The sequence below is a fragment of the Narcine bancroftii genome, chromosome 5 (genome assembly GCF_036971445.1).
Source record: "Narcine bancroftii isolate sNarBan1 chromosome 5, sNarBan1.hap1, whole genome shotgun sequence".
Lineage (NCBI taxonomy): Eukaryota > Metazoa > Chordata > Chondrichthyes > Torpediniformes > Narcinidae > Narcine > Narcine bancroftii.
This window is the reverse complement of record NC_091473.1, coordinates 99,610,634-99,636,228: the sequence shown is the minus strand read 5'-3', so window position 1 is coordinate 99,636,228 and position 25,595 is coordinate 99,610,634. Positions and strand designations below refer to the sequence as shown.

At 36.5% G+C, this 25,595-nt stretch overlaps 1 protein-coding gene across 5 annotated transcripts in view; it reads left to right on the top strand.

Moving 5' to 3' along the window:
* The window catches only part of mysm1 (Myb-like, SWIRM and MPN domains 1), a 107,221-nt gene that overhangs the window by 15,769 nt on the left and 65,857 nt on the right, over positions 1–25,595 (top strand). For 4 of the 5 annotated variants that reach the window (XM_069938499.1, XM_069938501.1, XM_069938498.1 and 1 more), the window contains 4 exons: positions 2,454–2,483; positions 10,742–10,817; positions 23,207–23,305; positions 24,438–25,255. In XM_069938499.1, the coding sequence (XP_069794600.1) occupies positions 2,454–2,483; positions 10,742–10,817; positions 23,207–23,305; positions 24,438–25,255 (1,023 nt within the window). Of the gene's footprint in view, positions 1–2,453; positions 2,484–6,656; positions 6,912–10,741; positions 10,818–23,206; positions 23,306–24,437; positions 25,256–25,595 lie in introns of those variants that run through there. The other variant, XM_069938502.1, reaches the window with a different exon arrangement.

Genomic DNA, 25,595 nt, shown 5'->3' with positions numbered 1-25,595 from the left:
GGGGTCGTCTGGGCTCATAGCAGTTACAGCTCAGAAAGGTTCTTCTCGGTTTTAGAGAGAGAGATTTGTTATTTGCTGGACACCCACAACTGATTCCTAGTAACCAGCCACTTCAGTGTCTTGCCGAAGAAACTTGCTCCATCAGGGTTCTCCAGAGTCACCACAGAGTTCCTTTTTGTTTCTCTTCTTTCAAGTGAAACATTAGGCAGTCAGTCCTCTGCTCTTGCATGAACCACAAGGGCTTTGACCAGGCTGAACTAAGCACTCACAACCCATCTTCCAAATGGGGTTTTTCAAAAGCTTGCCAGCTTGTCCTGTTCCAGTCCCAGCTGCTGCTGCTGACTGTAAAACTGCAAAACTGAATTCTCTCTCTCTCTCTCTCTCTCTCTCTCTCTCTCTCTCTCTGTCTGAGAGAAAGGGTGTTTTACTCTCTCTGATTGCAAAACCACATGACTCTTAGAACAGCAAGTTCCACTCCAGACAGCTTACGGCTCTGACAAATTCTTTCATCTGTTGCCTTTTTGTAAACATCAATCTATGAGTGAAGTCTCTTGGGCACTCTCCAAAGTTTTTGCAAAGGCTCTTGGCGCCGGACTATCTCGCATGAGCAGAGCTCCAGTATTTTAAATAAGATCTGTTTTTAAGTGTTTGTATGTGACCTACACTAAAAAAACTGCCACAATTTATCTCTCAAAATCATATCTATATACAATACAAACACAACATAATCTATCACAGTATGATAAGCTTTTGATTAAGAAGGCTTATAATAGTAGAAAGGAAGAAAATTAATTTGAATTAAAAAAAATGAACTGCAGAATTTCTTGGATGATTACCCAATTTGTTATTATAAAAGCTGTTTGTATAAGATTGTATGATATCAGCTCTGTAGCATGATTGCAAATTGGGGTTATTTGCATACTAATAAAACATTTTTGTGTGAATGTTTACAAAATATTCAATTTTTAATAAAAATACATAATCTGCATTTTTCCCTTTTTCTCATGCAACATTGGGCTTTCACCATTCTTTCTGCAAATAATTGTGGAAAATATGTTTTGTGTTTGACAACATTTTGTTTCTGCTAGTGCCCAAGTCATTTTTCTATTGCAGGCTTTTGCTATCACCGACTTATGGGCAAGTTGTAATATCGTCAGTAGCAACATGAAAGTAGCTGAGGCCAATTCAATGAGTCACAAAGTCATGGAGAGATACAGCATAGAAATGGCCCTTGAGTTCACCTTGTCCATGCTGACCATCAAGCCCCCATTCCTACCTTGGCCTAATGTACGATTTTCACTCATTATTAAGTGGCTGCATTAATTATTTGATTGAAATAATTCCCTTTGCTGAAATGTTTATGATGAGAAGAAAAATTCCTAATAAAAAAATAAGTTGTCTTTATCAATTGTTAAGAAGCATACATTTCTAACACAGATGCAGAAAGGATTATGCTTTCTTCTGTGATAAATTATTTAATTAATATTGGGTGTTACTCTGTAATTGGGCACTCTCTTTACATTAATACTTCTGGTTATAAATATGAAAATGCAGAATGTTAGAATCATTCTGCATCTGAATGTTTAATTAAAATAAATCACTTTTAATAGAAATAATAATAAGATTAGTATTTAATCAAATGGAGAAATTACCATGAGGCTTTCTGCTGCTTATGTCCCTGAGTAGTTAAAGTGAAGAACTCACCGGCATGTTGCATGCATGCAGTAGTTACTGATTTTTTTTTAAAGTAGTAGCTAATGAAATGATACCACAATGGGAGTTTTTTTCTTTTTGACTCGGACAGCAAACAAGAGAGGTAAAATTGATACTTCATCACAAAGGTTAAATATTTCTCTCCCATATTGCCAACCTTCAATTAAAAGTGTTAATTTACACATGCAAAAAATGATCTTCTAATTTATCCCTGTATTTAATCAACTCCAGTATACAAAATTCCTTTACTAGAAGCTCAAAATCTAATTCACTGAAGATTTTTACGTCCTTGGTAAGAATAATAAAGTGCTAAAATCTCAAAAATTTTACTGTTTCTTTGTCAGGATGAAGTTATAGTTCAGGAGAATCATTTAGCTAAGTCATCCAGTGGCACATCAGCAGCATTTTTGTCCGAGTCAGGCTGATGTTGCTGTATTGAATTCCTGATCTTGCATGTGCAACATTTTAAAGTTGCTGAGTGGTGGTTAACGAATTCTACAGAACTGGAGTAGGACAGCTGAAACTAATTTTTTTTAGGTAGTGAGAGCTGGCTTCACAGGAAGGAAGGATAAGACCTATTAAATTCTAAGCAATGACATTATGAACATTGATTTTAAAATGATTCATCTTTTTAATCAGGAAAATAAAGCCAAATACATCTAATACTTAATTGTGAAGCTGATCATTTATTGGTTTATATCCTTGCTAAACAATTGACTTTCATTCTTGTTTTAACATAGTATTCGTCAAAGGAAAACTCTGAAAAGCCGGTATGTATAGTTTATGTATTTAATGTTCAAAAGCAATATATTTACAACATTTTATGTGCTGTATTTCTTTTCAATTATATCAGTTATGTATTATTTTTAATTGGAAATGTTCTTTTGTTGTATACATTCATGATCAATTCTTCAGGCTCACTTGGTCAATCAATGTGATAATGGCATTTCTGATATTGGCCTTCAGTCCACTTTCTTAACAGCTGCCTGTTAACAATCTCTCTTTGTTCAAAAATCTACTGTGTTAAGGCCCCAACCTGTTCAAACTTTCCTACTGAAGTAATCCTCCATACTGTGAATCAACTCAGCGAAATAATTCGGCAAATCAATTCTGAAATGTCCTCAGTGCACTCATATCTCTCCTTAAAGAAAGAGATAATAACTTGAATAATAATAGAAACTGTTGGTCATACAGTGCCCTCCAAAATGCTCAGGACAGAGGTACTTTTTTTCTTTTATTTGCCTCTGCTCCATAGTTTTACATTTATAATCAAACAATTCACGAGTAATTAAAGAGCACATTCCAGATTTTATACAAGGTTATTTGTATGTGCTTTTTGTGCTTTTTATACATAGTTCCCTCATTTTAGAGTACCATAATGTTTGGGATGTTTGACTTCACAGGTATTTGTAGGTACTCGGGTATGTTTAATTGCTTAATTAGTGCAGGTATAAGAGAGCTAGGCTTACTTCAAAACTTTTGATCACCTTTAGGGTCTGTAGTTATCATTTTTCTATGTGAGGGCTAGAATTGTGCCAATGAAATTCAAAGAATCCATTATGAGGCTGAATAAAACAGTAAGAAACATTGCCCAAACCTTTGAATTACCAAAATCAACTGTTTGGAACATCACTAAGAAGAAAGAATGTACTGGTGAGCTCCGTAATTGCAAAGCAACTGGCCTTCTGACGAAGATCTCCACTGCTGAGGACAGAATTCTCATCAATAGTGAAGAAAAATCCCCAAATGTATGCCCGACATATCACAAACATTCTTCAAAAGGCAGGTGTGGATATATCAATGACAACTGTCCTCCGAAGACTTCATGTACAGAAATATAGAGGCTACACTGGAAGATGCCAAGCCACAGAAAGGATGGCCAGATTACAGTTTGCCAAGAATTCTAGAAAAGGGTCTTGTGGACAGATGAGATGGCGATGACCCTGTATTAGAGTGGTGGCAAGAGCAAAGTGTGGAGACTTAAAGAACTGCACAAGATCCAAAGCATACCAGTTTTGCTATGATTTGCATCTTCCAGTGTAGCCTCTATATTTCTGTACATGAAGGCTTCTGAGGACAGTAGTCATTGATATATCCACACCTGCCTTTTGAAGAATGTTTCTGATCTGTCGGACAGGCGTTTGGGGATTTTTCCTCACTATGAAGAGAATTCTTCTGTCCTCAGCAGTGGAGATCTTCCTTGGAATACCAGTCCCTTTGCGATTACTGAGCTCACCAGCACACTCTTTCTTAATGATGTTCCAAACAGTTGATTTTGGTAATCCTAATGTTTGAGTGATGTCTCTTGCTGTTTTATTCTTGTTTTACAGCCTCATAATAGATTCTTTGACTTTCATTGGCACTACTCTTGGTTCTCATGTAGAAAAATGGAAACTACAGACTCCAAAGGTAATCAAAAGCTTAGAAGCAAGCCTAGTTCTCTTATACCTGCACCAGTGAAGCAACTAAACCTATCTGAGTGATCACAAATGTCCCAAACATTGTGGTGTCCTGAAATGAGGGGACTATGTCTAAAGGGTGGTATAATTTCTACATGGTCAAACCAAAATGTACACAAATAACATTGAATAAAATCTGGAATGTGCTCTTTAATGTGAATTATTTGATTATAAATGTAAAACTATGGAGCACAGGAGCAAAGAAAGGAAAAAAAAAAGTGTATTTGTTTCAAACATTATGGAGGCACTGTAGATTCAGCAACATGAAGAGGGAGAAACAGTTATAATCTCATATTGTTGAGGTTTCCTAAGAACTTCATTGGACCAAATCTGAATGTAGTTTTCCAAGTGTGGTTTCATTTTTGCACCATGGTCATGGAAGCAATCCCCTACTTTATATTTCATAGTCTTTGCAATAAGATGCAACAGTTGATTTGCCTTCCTAATTTTCTTGCATATCTTTCTGTACTTCATGTCCAAGAGTGCTCAGATCTCTTGATATCACAGACTTCTGGGTCCTTCTTCATTTATTTGATTTTTTTTTTTCATTTTTCCTGCCAAGATATCTAACCTCAAACATCTTCATATAAAATTCTGTTTGCCACGCTTTTGTTCACTTGCTCAACCTCTTTGAATTTCTTTTTATATTCTATGTTCTCTTTGTGACGCGCTTTTCCACCTGTCGTTGTCATCCTTTTATTTAAGTAATTAACTGATACCTGATGGATTCCAAAAATTGTTTGCTGAAAATGATCTATTTATCCAGATTCTCTGGATTTCATTTGGCAGTTATGTCTCTCTAATAGGTGCCAATATAACTTGTGCAAAACTTCTATGTAGTATTTTATTAAGTGCCCTTTTGAAGTTCAAGGAAGACCTTGAATGCTTTGAAGAGAGTAGAGACTTTGAGACTGATGGCTCATATTTCTGCAGGAAGTATGGATAAAATGGGGTGTTACTTGTTAGATCAGAAGAGATTATCTTGGTATTTGAAGCCATCAAGATGAAATAAAGAAGAGAAACAGTCCTAAAAGTTCAGTGATATAATTAAACCTCCTGCATTATCTAATTAATTTGTAGCATATGTTGTCTCATGGTTTGCAAATGGCATTTTTGTTCACACATCACATGTTGGGAAATGTATCTCTACATTCAATGTCAATGACATGCCTACACATGGAAACTGACAGTGATATCAAGTAGTATTCACTGGAGTTGTAAACATGTGGATTGATACGTAGCTGGGCATAGATTCAATAATAACCCCAAAATAAAAAGATGATAAACTCTCCCAAATGAATGGATCCTGAGAAAGAACAGGAAGTAGTGGGAGTAATTGGATTGCTCTTCAGTGAAAAACAAAACAAAATAAAGGTGCTGGAAATCTAAAGTCACATTCCAGGCAGCATTTGTGGAAAGAGAAACAGTTAAAAATTTCCATGTCAAGGCTCTTCATCAGAACCGTGAAAGAAAAATACATTAGGATGGGTAGAACAGAAGGTGGGGAGAAGGGAATGGATGGAACAAAGGGAATTTCTCTGATACATCATGGTGGGTTGACCCATGTGGCAATTAAAATCAGATTAAGCTTCTTTGTGTCTATAATGTGTTGTTAATGGTAAGGCTATGGGATATTTACAGCAGACCAGATAATTTAAAAAAAAAAGGAAAAACTGGTAGACCTGTTCTTACTCAACAGAAAGAAAGTTATTTGAAATTGGTGAATCTATATTTAGTCCAAAAATCAATCTGCTCAAGTAGAATTGAAGGGGTGGGGGGGGGGGGGGGTGGGGGAGAGGAGGAGGAGGAGAAATGCTTGAGCTCTAAACTCTTCAGATTTTAAATTTTACCAATACTATATTTATTGAATAAAAAATAGTTTCTAATAAATTGATTTTGTACATTTAAGTCTATTAGATATAGTTGAAAAGTCTTGATGAAGGAATTTGACCCAAAATATCAACCCTTACCCAATTGATATTCTTTAATCCATTGAGTTTCTCCAATAGATTTTTTTTACTGCAGATTCCAGCATCTGCATTCACCTTGACTTAATATTTAGTCTTACGGGCTGCACCATGCCCAGATGAAGGTGTTGGGCTTCACTGTAATGGTGCAGGAAGCCACAGAGTTGAAGATTGAAATGAAAATTGGAAAGAAAGCACTCCTTCCATATGTTCACTTCATATTAGTTTAGAAATTTCTGTAAAAGAAGCTGGAGTGGGATTTGAATCCCCCTGGATTTGTGAAATGACTGTACAGCAAACCAAGCCATGGTCTTGGAAAAGTGACTAAGAAAGCCAACCACAAATACATAGAATGTTTTACTTTCATTGGTGTTGGTTGTTATCAGGTGTCAATTATAGGCTATCTTTGACATTTGCAAATAGTGATGTCATCAATCGATCCTGTGATATCAGATATTTTTATCATGTAATAAAACAGAAATGTAATATTAGACAAAATTGCCTTTAGTCTGCTGTAATGCAGACAAAGGTTCACTAATAGCATTGCCTGGCAACCCTTGCAGTCAAAGAAAAAGAAGCAAAAGAGAGTGTCCCCCTGTCCCCCCCAAAGTCACTGAGTTTCTGTAGATTTGCCTTCTTGAATCCCAGTTCGGATACCTGGTTTTCATATGCCACTCTCCAGCAGCCTTCAGACTGGTGTGAGTCTTTTGATTTCAAGTCACCTGCAGCCTGTGTGGTTCCTGACCTGCAAATCGCCAACAGCTCATCATCTGTATGTATCCTTCAGCCACAGAACCACTCGCTGGTCTGCCACCATGCTCACCATGCATGGGGTCATCTCTGCACCCCCTTTTCAATTGGGGGGTGCGGGTGGGGTGGGGATCTCCATGTTACTGGTTTTTGTACCAGTCTGCTGCTTCCCAGAGGTTGCAATGCCTTGTGGCCACTGCCGAACACAGACACTACCACCCTGCAGTCATAACACAGTTGGCTATTTTAAATTCTGAACAGAGCAGTGGGAGTGGGCAGTTAAGACCTTGCAGGGGAGCACAGTGTCTCCACTCACACTCTCACAGGGTCCTCAGAAGAGCAGGGAAATTATTTCTGATGTCCTAGTCAACATGAACCCTCCAATCGACATGGTTACATCTGATTATCTGTTCACTACAATGTGTTTTTTGTTCTGTGGAGGTTGGTGCAGAATTATTCAGATTGGCTACTGATTTTTCTACTTTAAGCAGCTATACTGCATTTTGCAAAGTCTGGAGATCATGAAAGGTATTCTGAGTGGCAGCAAACCAAAAAACAAACATCACAAACTGTAACTAAAGCATTTATAATGTTCAAGGTTAAGATCAGAACACACTCATGCAAATAAATGGAAAATGAAACTCGTCTTATTTTTAAATTATTCTGCAAAGTGTGGAAGCTCAAAATATCTGAGGGAGTATGAATCCACACATTTTAAAAATAAATTGGACCAAAGGGAGATTATAGAAGTGTTGTGGAAGAGCAGGAAATGACTAGCAGCATCTTCTGGAATTAAATGCTTTACTGCAACTGTTCATGCAGACACCCTTTGGAGATGATTTAGCATGCTAAATCTGACTCAGAATAGGCTTGGTTAGTTGACGGTTGTTTGAAGCTTAAAAGGACAGGGGAATAAATTCAATTACTTAGAAACATAACTGGAAAGAATGCTGTCAGGAAGACATTATTGCTGTAAAAATGAAGTCCAGGAATGAAAATATAGTTAATATGTACATGTAAACCACCACGCTCCCCACACTAATTGACTCAAGAAGAAAATATTTCAATACAACATGAGTAGAGATTTTTGGAAAAGATCAGAAGTTTACCTGGTCAAATTATCTACAAAAATCTAGGTGTTTTCGTATAGTTTCCTAAATAAAAGTAGAAATAAAATGTAATCATTTTCCACATCAGTGCATACTGATGATTTCTATTTGTAATGCAACACAGAATCATATACATGTATATGGAATTGCTGACCACATGAAAAGCAAGGCAAGAAATCGTCTAGTTGTTTCGAACAGCCATTCTCAATGGGGGTACAGCACATTTTAAAAAGGGGTGATGGACTGAAATCATAAAATATGCAACGGGTTTGAATCTGGCATGGTCTGTAAGGAGTTTGTACATTCTCCCCATGTTTGCCTGAGTTTCCTTCAGGCGCTCTGGCTTCATTCCACCCTTCGAAAGGTACCAGGGTTGTAGGTTAATTGGGCTATTTGGGCAGCACAGCTCATGGACCTGTTACCATGCTGTATGTCTAAATTTAATTTTTTTTAAAATATTAGTTGGTAGGAGAAAGGTATAGAAGAAACTATCTAAACTTGACTGCTTCACAGGGGGGCCCATATACTGAGCAGAGTCCTAAGGGGACTAGGCTGTGAATGGGTAGTTTAGACAGGAATTGTATGTAATATAATCTAGCATCTCATAGTTTGAAGTAAAGATAGAAATAAAGTAATTTAATCATTCTGTCTTGTTTCCAAAGCAATTTACTTTGCATTTAAACTTATTATGTTCATTGGTCACACCAAAAGCTATATTTTCATTCACATCAGTACTGAGATACTTCACTTTGGCATTGATCACATTGCTAACTTGAGTATTTCCACTTTTGTATCTTTTTCCTGAACCGGTTAGACAGTGTTTGGAGAGGGGAAAATATTAATCTTTCATTGACCTGAAATTTGTTCTTTCTCTCCTCACAGATGATGCCTGACTTGCTGAATATTTAGTGTTTTCTTACTTCATTTCCCGTGTTACTATTAGTGATGTAAAATTACTGGTGAAATGAAAGTGTATGAGATGGTGCTAAACTTGTGGTGCCCTCAAGATCAGTTACAATAATCGTTCAAGTTCAGAAGGTAGACTTATTGATGGCAATGTTGGTGAATGCCAACAACTTTCATTTACAAAATAACTTCAAAATAATATCCTGAGACTTCTCATTTTGCAAGGATGCTGATAACTGGGGAAAAAAAAGAGAATTGACCTAAACTTTAATGAGAAGGATTAGTCTTTTTCAAAGATTGAACGACAAGCATACTTTTGGAAAGGGAGCTCCACAGTGAGGATCTTTGGTTCATTAAAGACTCTTCCACTGGGAAGGGGGTAAAGATTTCTAGAAGTTAAAGGATTTAATATTTAGGGAGGAATATGGCCATGTGGAAATTGTAGACGTAGGGAATGAATTTATAGCTATAACAAAAAGGAATTGTGGAGATGAACGCAAATAGGGATGTGTATGATCAGTTCCTGTAGTAGACACATGAAGAATTTTGAGATAATGTAGAAAGTTCGCCACCAAAGAGGACTAAAAATGTCTGAAGATAAAGTTTTCAGTGGCAACAGGTGAAGTAGAGTTGAAAATGATCTTGCCGAGATGATAGGGTGTTGATCTGAGAATCAACTGTAATGCTTCGACTGTGGTCCAGGTTATGATAACAATCTTGATAGGGTCAACACTTTTTAAATTGGGTAAGGAATTCTAGGATTTAGACCCAGTGAAGGCATATATTTCCAAATCAGATGGGGTCTAATTTGTAGGGAGCTTTCATGAATGGGTCCTTTATGTATTTGGAGGTGATGTCAGAGTCATTCAAGTGAGTAACTGCAGCACATTTTGTATACATAGCGCACTGGGGAAGGAGGGAGCGAATATTTTGAATGGTGAATGGAGTGCTGGACAAAGCAAACTGCTTTGATACAATTGAGATTTTTGAATGTTATTGGAGCTGCCCTCATCCCAATGAGTGGAGAGCCTTTCATAGTTGTTCTAAACTGAATCTGGGACATGGTAGAAAGGCTTTGAGGTGTTGGGAAGTGATGGGTGATGAAGTATTTGCAAATGAGGGGATGTTGTAGGAAGCAAAAGTTAATAGCAAATTGGAACTTGAGACATTTGCGATTCTTCCAAGATTGAATGTTGGACAGACAGTCAGACAGAGTCACGAGTTCAGAGCAGTTAGGGAAAGCATAATTAGCATGAAAAAGCTGATATTGTCTGTGAGGGCAAGAGTTTAGATTAGAGGAAGGTGGTGAACAAGGATTACTTAGAAGGCTTCGAATCTGATGATGATGATGGGGGGGGGGGGGCGGGTATTGTGGGAGAGAAGATTTGAACGATGCACAGAAAACGTTCCTGTATGCAAGAATGGAATCACGCTACAATATCAGTTGAGCTGCAATCTTGATGGGAAATGTTTTGTATAGTTCATCAGAGAAAACTTGCACATTCTGACCTCACCCAAAATCATTGTAATTAGAAATTGGGAATAAGTTGGCTAAAATGTATTAGCTCCATTTCGTTCTAAACTGAATCTTGGTTTTTGTTTCTATATTTATTTAGAAAGAATGGTAAATTTTATTGATTGAAGGATTCTTAAAAAATTAAGTGGTGTCAGATTTCCAGAATCCTACAACAAATATGATTGATATTTGAAAAGAATTGTTGACTTAATCTGAACCCCTTTTGTATAATATTACAAGTTCCTTAATTTTAACATTAACAATTCCTTAAAAAACAAAATGTGAAGTTGGTCCATTCATTAACATGCATTTTTGCCTTAGGAGTCCTGCAACAACAAGCTATTCTTGGCCAGCCCGATGGACACCAAAGGAAAAAGATCTTTTTGAACAAGGGCTGGTAAGACTTATATAGTCACTCTTGGTTCTGCTATGTGCTGAGTTAGTTGGCATGCAGGGCACCAGTTAGGAGTTCCTATTAAAACATAATGTCTCCAGGTAGAATAAAAGTTCATCTCATAACCAAATGCTAAGATGCTACATCAAACGAAAGTGAAATATCCCAAATCAGTTGAGTGCATGACCCAAAACAGATCTCCAATTTGACAGCATTTTACAGAGAAGTTAGATTTATTGGTTGTTTGGGAAAATGAGTAGCAGAGAATGATTTTTAGACTGTGATTTTATGGCATTGTTCTAAGATATTTTCATTTATATAGTAGGGTTTAACACCTCAAACTTTAAAATAAAATAAGAAAATTGTAGGTAATAATTTCTGACTGGTAAGACAAAAATGGTGCATTATTTTAAATCAAAGCAAAGATGGTGGAAATTAGGCAAATAAATTATAGATCCAAATTTTCTTAGATATGTTTGGTCAGAATAAGTATAGATTTCCAATTAATCATTTTAATGGAAAAAAAACTTTGAAAATTTAAAATAAATTTTAAGGAAGTGAAATAACTCAGTGATGTCATGACATCTCAATACTGGACTACCTGATCTAATATTAATTGTGATCAGTCCACCATGTTTAAAAAAAAAATTAATAGTATTCGTTTATTTTATTGATGGTCAAAAATTTTCCAGAAGAAAAATATTAAATGTTTTAATCCCAAAGCAACATCATATTTATTGTCCCTTGGAAGTATGTAAGTTATGCCTTGATCTTGTGATGATAACATTGACTTCTACTTTAGCTGTAAGCTGTGGAACTAAAAGCAGGAGCAAATACTATTTTCTTAAATGAAGGGTCACTGTAATTGCTGCCGCCACTTAATCTTTGGTGAAAAAATGATGTAGCATGCAGCATTGTATTGCAGAAGTTAAGGACAGCACTGTTAATCAAACTACATCTGAAAATATTATATTCATGTTTCATTCCCAATGTCTCTTGATCCCAGCCATGGGAACTAAATTTAAGTCAAATAAATTATTATAAATATGTGCTATTAATCCACCATGAAAATAAAATCGTACATTGAAAAAACAAATCAAAAATCTTAGTGTTAGAAATTTGCGGAAAATCCAAATGCTTGGTCTGAACAAAATGCCTACTAGAAAGATTAAATTTAGCTGATAATTGTTTAAAAGAGGCAAAATTATTTTGAATAAAAAGATCCTTGAAACTTTGAATACCTTTTCTATGCCATTCCTTGAAACCTGCATCCAATGAAGGCAGTTGAAAAAGATGCTAGCCATTATTGGACAAGCCAGTGAAAAACCATTAATTCCAAAGAATTTCCTAAACCAAGATCAAATTCTCATTTTATTTCTCATCAATGGATTATTTGTTAATTTGAAAAAGGAAAATGGTAAAAAGGATCCTAAAATGGCCAACATAGAAATTTATTGGTAGAAATTCCATTTCTACCCAGGAGGGGCGATTCACTGATTTTTCCAAGTATATTAAAAGTAAATTACGTATATTAATCGTCCAATAGTGTAATTTAAAATCTGGCAGTGATAATCTTCCATTTATTGTGGTCTTTTGAAGATGGGCTTTATTTATACACGTTTTTTTTCCCCTGCCAAATAGATGTAGAAATAACCAAATTCAGCAAGCTGAAAAAAGATTTGGGGATTAAAAATTGGTAATGCTTGCAAAAGATACAAAAATTTAGGTAAAATATTTTCAATCAAATTACCATGCCCCATCATTGTAATAGATAAGGGAGACCAACCCGATAATGATTGATTAATGATTCCTCATTTTGTGTAAGATATTGCTTATGACAATTTATCATGATACATAGAACTTGTATGTCCAAACAAATAATTTGTTTCTATGCTGATATTGATCCATTTTCTGAGAAATGTTAAATTTTTGAAGCTTCTCTGATTTGTATGTTTTGGGAATGCCCAAATTTAGAGAGATTCTGGAAAGAGATTTTCAAACTCTATCAACAATTTTGAAGATTAATTTGGAACCCTGCACATTAATTGCTCTGTTTGGTTTTTCTCAAGATTTAGATAAATCTTTATGGGGGTGGGGAGGGGGATATCTCAGGAAAAAGTCTTAGCTTTTATTACACTGATATCCAGATGAGCTATTATTGAAATGGAAAGGAGATTCATCCCCTATTCATATGCAGGGGCTATATGATGTAATGTCCTATTTAAGTTTAGAGAAAATCAGATATAATAAAGATAGAAAGTTTCAATTTACAAAATTATGAGGCCATTCTTAGAATTTTTTTTATAATTGGGAAAAATTAATAATTACTATATGTTCCTGTGATTCTTTGCCTGTTCTCTGGGGGTTTCCAGTGATTCCACATTATTGATTTTTTTTTTAATTATTAAACATATAAGGTAATCTTGACTAGAGAGAGGGGTTAGATTAGATTAGTTCATAGCTTTTAACTTTTGCTTTTTTAAATTATTTTATCAAATTGTTTCAATAAATAGGTTTGACATGGTTGGATTCATTATTATCAATAGTCTGAGGTACTACAAGTAACTACTGATATAGTTCCATATTTTCTTATTCATTATTTTTTTCTTTCTGTGCATGCTTACTTGTATTCAAATGAATCACTGTATTTGTCATTTTTTTAATGTATGCTTATATGTTAAACTCAATAAAAACATTTTAAAAAACATAAAGGACAGTATAGTTAGCGTAAAGGTTAGTGCAACGCTATTACAGCACAACCGTTGTATGTAAGAAATTTGTACATTCTCTCTGTGTCTGCGTGGGTTTCCTCCAGGCTCTCTGGTTTCTTTCAACTCTTCAAAACAAATGGGATTTGTAGGATATTTGGGCGGCACGGGCTCAGAGGCTAGAAGAGCCTGTTATGTTGCTGTATGTCTGAATGAAAAAAAGATGCTGCCTCACAGCTCCAGCTACCTGAGTTTGATCCAAAATGAGGATGCTATCTGTATATTCTTGGGTCACTTCCTGACTGTGCGACACTTCTTGGTAGAGATAAATGGTAAAAAGAATCAAATAGGAATTGTTGGACACGTGAGAGAAAATAATTTGCAGGGGTGCAGAGAAATGTGTCATGACTTGCTTTACAATCTCATTAAAGTTTAGTATTTGGCACCATTCTGAAATTATCAGCAACTTTAGGACTTCTATGCATTCTCAATTTCCTACCTGAAAATTAAATACCTTGATGCAACTTTCTACCCTATTTCAACCCAACAAATAATCAGAATGATAATAATATTAATAAACATTTCAGGTGTTTATGAGACAGCCCTGCTATTAAATTGCATATATATTTTAAGTTTAGTTATATTAATGGTGTGCATTTTTACACTGCTAACTTGCTTAGAAAATTATCTAGCTCCTTAAAAAAACTGAATTTTTAAAAATATTTCCATGCAAGAAAAATTCCAAATACTGCACATTTTAAAATATTTTAATTAAGTTGATCGTGTGTGTCTCCATAATTATTTAGCACTCTGATCATTTAGCGTACTGACTTACTGCATTCTCATGTAGTTTGCCAGCTGTACAGCAGCAGATAAGAGGAATCTTCAGAGGGTTATCAATATGGCCTAGAAAATCATTGGGCATTCCTTGTCCCCTTTGGAGGATTTATTTTGATCTTCTGTATTGGGAAGGCAGCTAATATTCTTAAGGATTCGACTCATCAGGGATATCATTTGTTTGACCTATTGCCCTCGGGTAGACGATTCTAGGTCCATTAAGTCACGGACAAACAGACTCGAGAACAGTTTCTATCCCAGAGCCGTTCAAGAATTAACCTCTGCCAATTAGTGTATTTGTATTTTGTATTTTTTTAATGCTGCTTTCTTTCTTTCTTGTTTTTTTTATTGTTTTGTATGCTCTTGTATGTTGTATTGCGAGTACTGCAGATGCGTTTTTTAATTTTGTTGCATTTTCATATGACAATAAAGTACTTATAAATCAATTGCAAATTGCTTTCTGTTATGAGAAGCCTTTAATGTAGTTCCCTGCTAAGCTAGCTTGATACCAAAGATCTCTTTGAATGAAAATTTTAAAAAAGGAAGTTTAAATTTAAATTTGAGACATACAGCATCGTAATAAACCCTTTCGGCTCATGAGCCTGTGCTGCACAATTACACCCAAATAACTTACAATCTCCTGGTACGTTTTGAAGAGTGGGAAGAAACAGGATCCCCTGAGGAAAATCTGCACAGACACGAGGAGACAGTGCAGGATTTGAACTCTGGTATTGCTGGCATTAATCGCTATGCTAACTGTGATGGGGTCTTCACTGTTATTGCGTGATCTTGTGCAAAGCTCTTTGAGCTCAGCGCATCTGCTGTTGCTTTGTCACTGAAAGTGGGTTTGGAGTCTGTATTTTAATTGATATAAGCCTCTACTTGCACTACTCCACAATTGGTTTGGATTTCTGTCTTGTAGAACATAAAACAGTACAGAAAGAGAACCTTCGATCCACATAATCTGCCTTGAAGACAATGCCAAATTAAACTAAATCTCTTCTACTACACGTGATCCACATGCTGCTATTCCCTGCTTATTTGTGTTTCTTGGACACAATCATATCTGCTTCTACCACTAACACTGGAAGCCCATTTCAGGCCCCTCTATTCCCAAGCAAAATGAATTTGCCTTCTGCTCTTTTGTGTATAAAAATCCCCCCAAAAAACGCACATTTCCTATAAACCTTCCTCTTCTCATCACAGATGCTTGTCTTCTAAGACTGGACATTTTTTTATTCTTAGAAAAAGATTTTGATTGCTTATCCCAAGCATTAAAATTTTATAAACTTTTATCTGATGACCCTTCGTCAATAGAGCTACAGAGAAAACAACCCAACAAAACAAAATAACCTCTCCCTACAGAATAGCTCGTGCCTTCTAATCCAAGTAGGATCCTTTTAAATGTCTTCCTCATCCTTTTGACATCTGCAAATCTAGAATTTCTGGAATTGAGCGACTAGAATTACACATAGCACTCAAGTGTGGCCTAAGCAAAGCTTTATTTAATTGTAGCGGGACTTCCTTGCTCTTATACTCAATGTCCTGACTGATGAAGGCAAGATGGCACTTGTGTGCCACTTTCAATAACTATGGACTGAGCCCCCCAGATCCCTCTGCATGTCTATGCTTTTAAGGGTCCTGCCATTAACGTACCCTTTACATTTGACCTCCCAAAGTGGAACACATCTCATACTTGCTCAGAACGAACTCCATCAATATTTTTTTTCACCATATCTGTAAAATAATCTATATTCTCCTGTGTCCTTTGATAGATTTTTACACTACCCACAACTCCATCATTCCCTGTCATCTACATTTTTTACTATCCACTGTCCATATCACTGACAATTTTTGTATAGTGTAATTTGCAAATTTACTAACCTAGCCATCAGCATTTTCATCTATATCATTTCTGTACGTTATAAATAACATGGGTCCTATCACCATTCTGTGTGGAACATCACTGGTCACGGACCTCTAGCCACTCTGTCTTTTATGGAAGGTCAATTCTGAATCCACACTGTAAAGATATAAGGGATCCACAGTGAATTTATCTTCTGGATCAGCCTACCATGAGGGATCTTGTCAAATGCTTTAGTAGTCAATGTAAAAAAAAAACATCCCATGGCCTACCTTGATCCATCTTCATTGCCTCAAAAAAACCTCAAGGAAGTTGTAAGACATGACCTGCCACACACACAGCCATGCTGACTGTCATTAATCTGGCCACGCCTCTCCCAATTATCTGTAATTATCTTCTTCAGTAGCTTCCTCTGATGTGGGCTCCCTACCCTATAATTTCCTGGATTATTTCTATTTTGCTTCTTGAACAATGGAGCAACATGACTATTCTCCAGTTCTCTGGGTCTTTGCCTTTGCTGGTGAGGACACAAAGATCTTAATTTAGGCCTCAGCTATCTCACTATTTTCAATAACCTGAGATTTATTCCATCACATCCTGGGAATTTATCCACTTCAAAAGACCCAGCATCATTTCCTTTTTGATCTTAAAATCCCCTAATACACTATTATTCTCCACACTGCTCTCCTTGGTAAAAACTATACAGAGTATTAATTTAGTGCCTCTGACTCCAAACATAAATTTCTTCCTTCATCCTTGGGTCTTTTTATCCATTCCTTTATTATCCTCTTGTTATTTTTTGTCTAAATACAGGGGCCTAACCTTTTATCTGGATTCCGAACACCGGCAATCTCCAAAAACTGGCACTTTTTTCGGTAGATGACATTATAGATCAGCAATGTTAATTTCCTGTAATAAATTCTCCGTTTTCAGAGGGAGACCGCCTACAGCCCCGTCCCCACCTCTGTGGACGCCCTCTCTTTGATGGAAAGGTGACTCTCAGCCCCCAGCACCCGGTGGTAGAGAAGCAAATGGTGGCTGGCTGAACATGGGAGCTGGAACCACTCTGGCATTGGCAGGAGAGATGGGGGGGGGGGGGGGGGGTGCATAGAAGACACTGCGCTGCTGGGGTGTGTCTGAGAGCTGGCCCGATGAGCTGGTGGAGTGCCTGAAAGCCACCAGCGCTCGGCTCCACTGCCCTGACGGCCCGGTCCTCCTGCAGCTCTGCACTTCGTGTCCCGCTTGGCTGCTGGCTTCAAGCAGCGAATGCTAGCCGTCTTTTTGGCCAAGCTCCCGGGCCATTCCATCACCTCTGACCTCAACCTGACCGACAGGCTGGTCAGCCCAGTCAGCACCATCCCCCGGCACTCAGCCCAGCCTAGGGCGTGAAATAGTCTGGTACCGGCCCTGGAGGGGTGGGGGAGAAGTGACAGGTGAGCCAGGGGGGTGGGGACGGTGGGGGCTAGGAGTGGGATATTAAAGGGACCAAAATCAAAATGATTCCAAAATCCAGAAGATTCCAAACAACAGCAAGCATCTGGTCCTGACAATCCCAAATAAAAGGTTAGGCATCTCAGGCACCCTGTATAAAATGCCTTAGTTTTTTCTTTAATTTTACTTGCCGTGGACATTTCATGGCCCCTTTTGACCTTCCTGGTCTCCTATTCGATCACATTACTGCTATCTGTATATTTCTTGAATTAAAGGTACCTTTATTTTCACTTCTACCTTTCTTGATGACTATAGTAGGACACAGCATTGCTTTTAATATTCCATTCTCGCATAGCTACTTGTTTTATAATCTCAGTGGAATGGCACACAAGTTTGCATATAATTCTAATTATATCTTCAAAAATGAACTCTAGGCTAGATAGATTTTTTAAAAATGGTATAGGTATATCATTATAACTGCCTGAGGCACTCACATTGTTGCTTCATCTATTTGAAACTAACTGCATCCATTTCGAAACAGTGTTAGAAAGCATTTTAATTGCTGGTTTTGTGTTGCCATCCAAAATATCAATTTAATACATTTTATAGTGACTTCATAAAGGTAATGGGATGAATGCACATTATACTGTATCATCAGCTTCGCCTGTACATTTCTGTGATACTTTATCACTTTCATTTAAGGTTCCTAAATCAACTGGAGATTCAAATCCATGAATTTATTATTCTATAAACAAGTAATTTTTACCAAAAGCAACAAATTGTGATTAATTGTTGCTTTTATGATATACATGTTAAGTGGGTTATTTATGCTGATATACTACCGTAAATTTCGGCAGATAAGACAACCTTCAGATAAAATGGGATCCCAATTTCAGCCTAAACTTCATGTTTTTAGCTCATATCGGTCGTGTAAGACGACCTGCCAATTTTCTGCTCGATGCCTCAGAGTGGCTGCAAGGAACGCGCTGGAGACTGGTGTCCTGGCCTCCCTGCAACAACCCAAACTTTGTTACAACACCCCAATAACCAGGTAACAAATCTGAAAATTAAGCATGCAAGTGATTACAATAACAGTAAAAAAACCCAAAATTTTTGCTTCTGGCCAGGAAGATGCCAAACGGAGCTGGGTCCAAGTCAGCTCCAGCCGGAGTCGGCGGCTCCATTCTCAACATCGGCTGCAGTGCCATCTGCATTGAAGAAGTTGCCTTGGGCTCCTGGGCAGGTGCAGGGACCTCAGGCTTTATAATTCTTTTTTATAATTTACAATTGTAAAATATTTGGGTGGGTTATGGTGGGAGGTGTCGGGAACAGCAGCAGCCATAGGGAGGTGTCGGGACTGGCAGTGGTGGGGAGGTGGTCAGGACTGGTCTGCTTTTCCGGCCAGAATTTTAAAGTTACCTGTTTTGTATCTGGCCTACAAGACGACCCCTTTGTTTTTGTTGGAGGGAGGTGTTTTTTGGGTGCTCCAAGGGCTGTCTTATCTGCCAAAATATACAGTAATCTTAATAATATTCAATGGAAGTAATCTCAATAAGCAGTGATGATTCTGGGAAAGGTTATTTCCAGACATTAGCACTGCATGTCCTGAAATAATGAAAGGGTAATTCAATCAAATCACCTAGAAAAGTATATGTTTATTATAATTAATAACTATTGAGAGCATGTTGAATTAGTAATTTAAAGAAATCTTTTGGCTAATATAATTTCTCTTTTGACATAATGTGAAATGCCTGTTTAATAATGTTTGCATGATAACACAAAATGTTCATTCTTAGAATGCAATTTTTCAATTTAATTTTTAATTTAATTCCATATTTCAAACAAACCTCTAACATTGGAGGCTTTTTTACAGTGACAGTCAACTTTATTGGCTTCTTAACAATAAAATCAAATTTATTCTCAAAAATATATTCAGACCTCTACTGGTGCTCCGACATTACCAAGGAAATTGGTAATCTGGAGGCGTGGCCATGCAAAGGACTTAGAGAGGTGTGTTTTGGTTGACCTCTCCATGAAGAGTACTAAATAGATGGTAAAAACTTGAAAATCAAGATTTTCTTCATCAAAACTGGATAAAACCAACACAAAGAAGCCAAGGCAGCCGAGAACAAAGATTGAAGAACCTCCTATTCAACCAGGAACATTTGGTTAAAGTCCGAAAGGGAGCAGTGCAAAAATGGCGACAGTACCGGCAGAAACAGGTAAAACTGGGGAGTCAGATCAAGAATTGAGCATCATCCTGGCAAAATTAGAGAATTTGAGTAATTGATTCCTAAATGTTAAAATGGTGGTGAGAGATATGACTGAAAATGACCAAAATAAAAGTGATTATTGAAGACCTGATGGAGAGAATGGATCAAGCAGAGAATGAATTAACAAAAATGCATGAAAAACTTGAGGCTTTATTTAAAAAAAAGCCAAAGAATGGGAGTCAGATAAACAAGGATTGCTTGACAGTTGACAGAACAATGTCTGAATTATTGGACTAAAGGAAGGAATCGAGGGAAGAGACCCAGTGAACTTTTTTCAAAAATGGATCCCACAGGAGTTGGGAGAAGACAGATTTGGAGAAAAACTGCATATCGAGAGAGCTCACTGAACACACGGACCCAGAAGAGCCAGAGAACAGAGAACCATCTCTGGCGAGACTTTTAAACAGGAGATCATTCTGGGAGAAGCATATGATTACTCTAAGCAGAATAATGGCCTGCCTGAGGTTGATCATGAAAAGGTATTGTTTTTTCAAGACTTTAAACAAAGAAAAGAATTTGAAGATGTGAAAAGACAACTACATGCTGAAAACTTGAAATACTCAATGATTTATCCCACGACTTTGAGGGTTGAAGTAGCAGAAGGAAACTGGTGATTTTTCAAGACCAAGAACGAGGTGTGAAGTTTGTTTTTTAAAAAAAAAGAGAATAAGGTTGCCGAAAGAGAAGATTGTGCAAATATTTATATTGGAACAAAGTAAAAATTCTATCCTTTTAATTTTTGTTAAACCATCTTGTATTTATTGTTTAATAGTAAAGTGTATAGAAATGATCATGGAGAGCTCAGTAAAAGAAAAAAAATCTGGGAAAAGTGGTAGCAGGCGACTGTGGTCTAAGGTGAGAATGGTGCCTGAAAAGGAGTAGCAAAAAAAGATGGCGTAAAAGGGAGGGGTTCTTCCTTAAGAGATTCCATGGGAGTCATCCAGAATGATAAATGCAATAGAAACAGAAGCTGATACTATAACTTAATAAAAAAAGAAATAAATAACATGTTTAGACAATACTATCTAAAACTATATAAATCAGAATTAGCAGGAGATTAAAACAAATTGGAAGAATTTTTAACAAATGTTGAACTTCCTAAACTATAAGTGAGAGAAAAAGATGATTTAGAAGCACCTTTTACAAGGGAAGAAATAGAGAAAGCTCTGGATATTTTACAAGCTAATGTCCCTGGGGGAAGATGGGTTCCCTCCTGAGTTCTGTAGACAATATAAAGACTTATTGATACCTCTTTTGATGATTGTGTTAGACCAGGCAGTGGAGACTCAAACCCTCCTGGAAGCTTTTTCAACTGTTATTACAGTGCTACCAAAGAAAGGTAGAGACCCATTAAAAACCTCATCATACAGACCAATATAATTCCTGAGTTTAGACTATAAAATTCTAGCAAAGGCACAAGCCAATAGACTGGGTGAGTACTTCCCAAAATTAATACATCCAGGTCAGGTGGGATTTATTAAAGGAAGACGTTCCTCAAATAGTCTTGGTAGATTATTCAATCTAATACATATGGCAAAATCAAGGTTGAATATTTCTTTAGATGCAGAAAAGGCATTCAACCAACTAGAATGATCTTTGGTGTAGGCAGAAAATTTATAAATTGGATAGATACTCTTTATCATAAGCCACAAGCTAAAATTATAATAAAACATCTATTTTACCCTTGAATAGACAGAGGTGTCCCCTTATCACCAGGACTTTTCATCCTAGTTATCGAAACTCTGGCGAAGATTATAAGAAGAGATCCGGATATTAAGAGCCTCAAAGTTGGACAGGAAGAACATAAAATTAGTTTATTTGCTGATGATGTGCTATTGTATATGTCTGACCCTGCTGACGTTACAAACATTATTAGATAAATATGGAAGAAAATCAGGATATAAAATAAAAATGGATCAAAGTGAGATAACGCCATTGCAGAATTTTGCTGATGAAAAATACCAAAAAGGTAGTAGATTTAAATGGAAGAAAGATGGAATTAAATACTTTGGAATAATGGCATAATAATTTACAGAATTTATATAAGTTTAATTAGATCCCCTAATTAGAAAAAAAGATTTACAGAAATGGAAAGATCTGCCAATTACATTAATAGGAAGGGTAAATTGTATAAAAATGAAGGTAATGCCAGGACTACAGTAACTCTTTGGATCATTGCCTATTGTACTAACTAAAAATTTCTTTAAATTGTAAAAGAAATTTCCTATGGAATAACAAAGTACCACAAATTGCACTGGAAAAGTTAACACGGGACTCTAAATTGGGAGGACTTTGACTTCTGGATTTTAAGAAGTATTAACTATCAGCACAAGCAAGATTTCTATCATCTTTCTTTAAAGAAAACCGTCTCCCTTTGTGGATTTGAATGGGACTGAATTCAATAAAAGATGAGACAATGAAGATCTTTATAAGTGGAATGTTAAGTCAATACAAAAAAAGGGTAATCCTACATTAATACACATGATTAGAATATGGCAAGAAATAAATAATGAGGACACCGTTATGTAAAAATTTACTACTGCCTATGAAACTGGGTAATAAAATATTGAATTCATGGTATGACAAAGGTATAAAATATGTTGATGATTGCTATATGGAAGGATTTCTTGTGTATTTTGAACAATTAAGAAATAAGTATGGAGTAGCTAATAGGACATTATTTTGCTTTCTCGAGTTAAGATCATTCTTAAGACAAAAAGATGGGAACCAAACTTGGCCCCACCTAAAATTAGTGAGATGGAACAAACAATTTAGCATTTTAAGCTTTTTAGACTTCTCAATGCAGATCCATCATTCAAAGCATCCTCTAAGCTATTTAAACAATATGGATTAACCCTATCACTCTTCTCCTTTGACAGCTGTGCTTTGTGTACGTTTTCTTCATTTCTCAAGTGGCTGTCTTTCATATCATTTGACATGACTGGCACTAAATTAGGTTGTCAAGTTGTGCAAGTCATGTCTAATTATATGGATCTCTGTACAGTGGATTCATTTCCAATGCAGCTACTATTAGACATAGGCAGACTAATTGTTGCAGTACATTTTTCAGATGACATAGAATCAAAGCTTTGTCTTTATTAGTTCTACATACAGAAGAAGAGGACAGTGTACTAACTAACCTACTATATCTTCCAGTCCCTCATTGAAAACAATGAACTCTGTAATAGCAACTTGGCCTCTACTTTGCTTTATTTTGTTAGGTATGTTTTGACTGGTACATTAAGTATGAGCTATAAATTTAATTTGTTTTAATTTCAGGCCCAGTTTGGTCGACGATGGACAAAAATTGCAAAGCTAATTGAATCGCGGACAGTACTGCAAGTGAAAAGTTATGCCCGGCAGTATTTTAAGAGCAAGGTGAGCTCTGCCAAAGATTTTTATGTTTTACCCTTTTTTTTGTGAGGTCCTTTCTAGATAATACCAAATTCTGCTGGAATATCATCCCAGAAAATCATTGGTCTTCAGGTACTTAGCCCACATGGAAACAAATCTTCAGTCCAACTTGTCAGTGCTGACTATGTTTTCTAACTGCATTTGGCCTATATTCCTCTAAACCTCTCCAGTAAATGTTCCTATCTAAATATCTTTTAAATGTTGTAATTAGAACTATAGAACACTACAGTCCCTTTGGCCATTCTAGTCTGTGCCGAACCATTTTTTTTTGCCTAGTTCCCTGCACTGCACCCAGTCCATAGCCCTCCATACTTCTCCCATCCATATACCTGTCCAAATTCTTTATAAATGTTAAAATTGAACCAGCATTCACAACCTCAGCTGGCAACTCATTCCACACTCCCACCATTCTCTGTGTGAAGTACCCTCTCATGTTCCCCCTAAATGTTTCCCCTTTCACTCTTAACCCATGCCCTCTGGTTTATATTTCACCTACCCTCAGTGGAAAAAGCCTTTCCACATTTACTCTGTCTATCCCCCTCAAAATTATAAAATATCTCTATCAAATCTCCCCTCATTCTCTTCAGGGAACAAGTCCTAACCTGTTTAACCTTTCCCTGTAACTCAGTTCCTAAAGTCCTGGCAGCGTCCTATTAAATCTTCTCTGCACTTTTTCTGTCTGATTGATATCTTTCCTGTAGTTAGGTGACCAGAACTGCACACAGTACTCCAAATTTGGCCTCACCAGGGTCTTATACAACTTTGTCATAACGTCCCAACTCTTGTACTCAATACTGCTGCTACAGAAGTTAATGAACCGAACAACTAAGAAATTCTACAGACCTGATGATCTGCATTCCAGAAAAATCCCATATATATTTTCGAAAATGTAACTTGTTTCCTCAGTGCAGAATTTGAATGTATTAAACTGTGAAGTAAAATAATTGTTACATTACCAATTGTACAAAAATTTGCCATTGTATTTGGAGGTGATCATGTGCAAGTTCTTGAGGGTAGGCATTTGTGCTCCCTTTTGGAGAAAAGAGTGGAACTGCTAGGTTTCCATTTGAAACTTTGTTTTGTTTAAATTTTGTAGGCAAAAAATGAAAAACCTGTGATAGAGACAAGTATCTGGACTCCTAAAACAACATTTGCTTCTGAAAATGGAGCCAGGTATTTGAAAATAGGTCCAGAACATTACAACACTACAGCATCACAAAGTCAAGCTTTTTCCACTGTCAATGCTGTTAAAATTGAGCATATGTCTGATGATGAAGATGTGGATGTCTTGGATGAAGCAGATAGTGACTGTGATGGCCTTCAGGAGCAGAAAGAAGCAAAAACTCAATTTGATTCAAAGACAAAAGAATCCAAGGTGAATAGCAATGTTTCTGCACAAGATAAATCTCTGCTTATTTCTACCATTCCTGCTGTAACCTTGCAAAAGTGTTTTCAGATATCAGACAAAAAGGAAATATCCAGAGATAACAAGACAAATGATAGGAACACTGATGATGTAAAGTCTATGATTGATGAGAAAGAAAACGAAGCTTCACTAAATGCAGCCAAGGAAGACATGGTGAGCTACATAAATTGTGATCCTGTTGCAGATGCAATGAGTGAAGAATTAATAAAACAAGTACCAGGATTTCTGGAATTAGAGGAAAAGGAAGAATTTCAAAATGATATCTGTGTATTTGGTGTAGCAGAATCAGTTGGTGAAATGGAAGTGGATGAAGAGAACTGTGATAGTGAAGGGGGGGAGATATTGAAACCCCCTGCACAGGAGGTGATACTAGACAAAAATATGATCACAGAAGATGAGAAGCAAGCTATTCCTGAATTCTTTGAAGGCCGATCATCGAAAACACCAGAACGTTTTCTGAAAATACGCAACTATATTTTGGATCAGTGGTAAGAGAAGTCCTGTGTTTCCAAACCCATTCATAAAATTTTAACAATATATAAAATGGAGTACTAACATTTTAAGGTGATTATTTTTACTTATTTAAATATGGTACCAAACAAAATGTAATTAATTTCTTTTTCACACTGAATAAGATGTGATTTTATTGATTTGTTCTCAAATAATATTACTTGTTCAGAAATGAATTTAAAATGTTTTTTAAACAATTGTACATGTTTTGAACAGTAAACACTTTAAAAAATTTTATTGTATCTTTTAATTCTATCTTAGTTGGTATTTCCTTAGTCATACACCTGCATTTTATCAGATGCAAACATTTACCAGTTA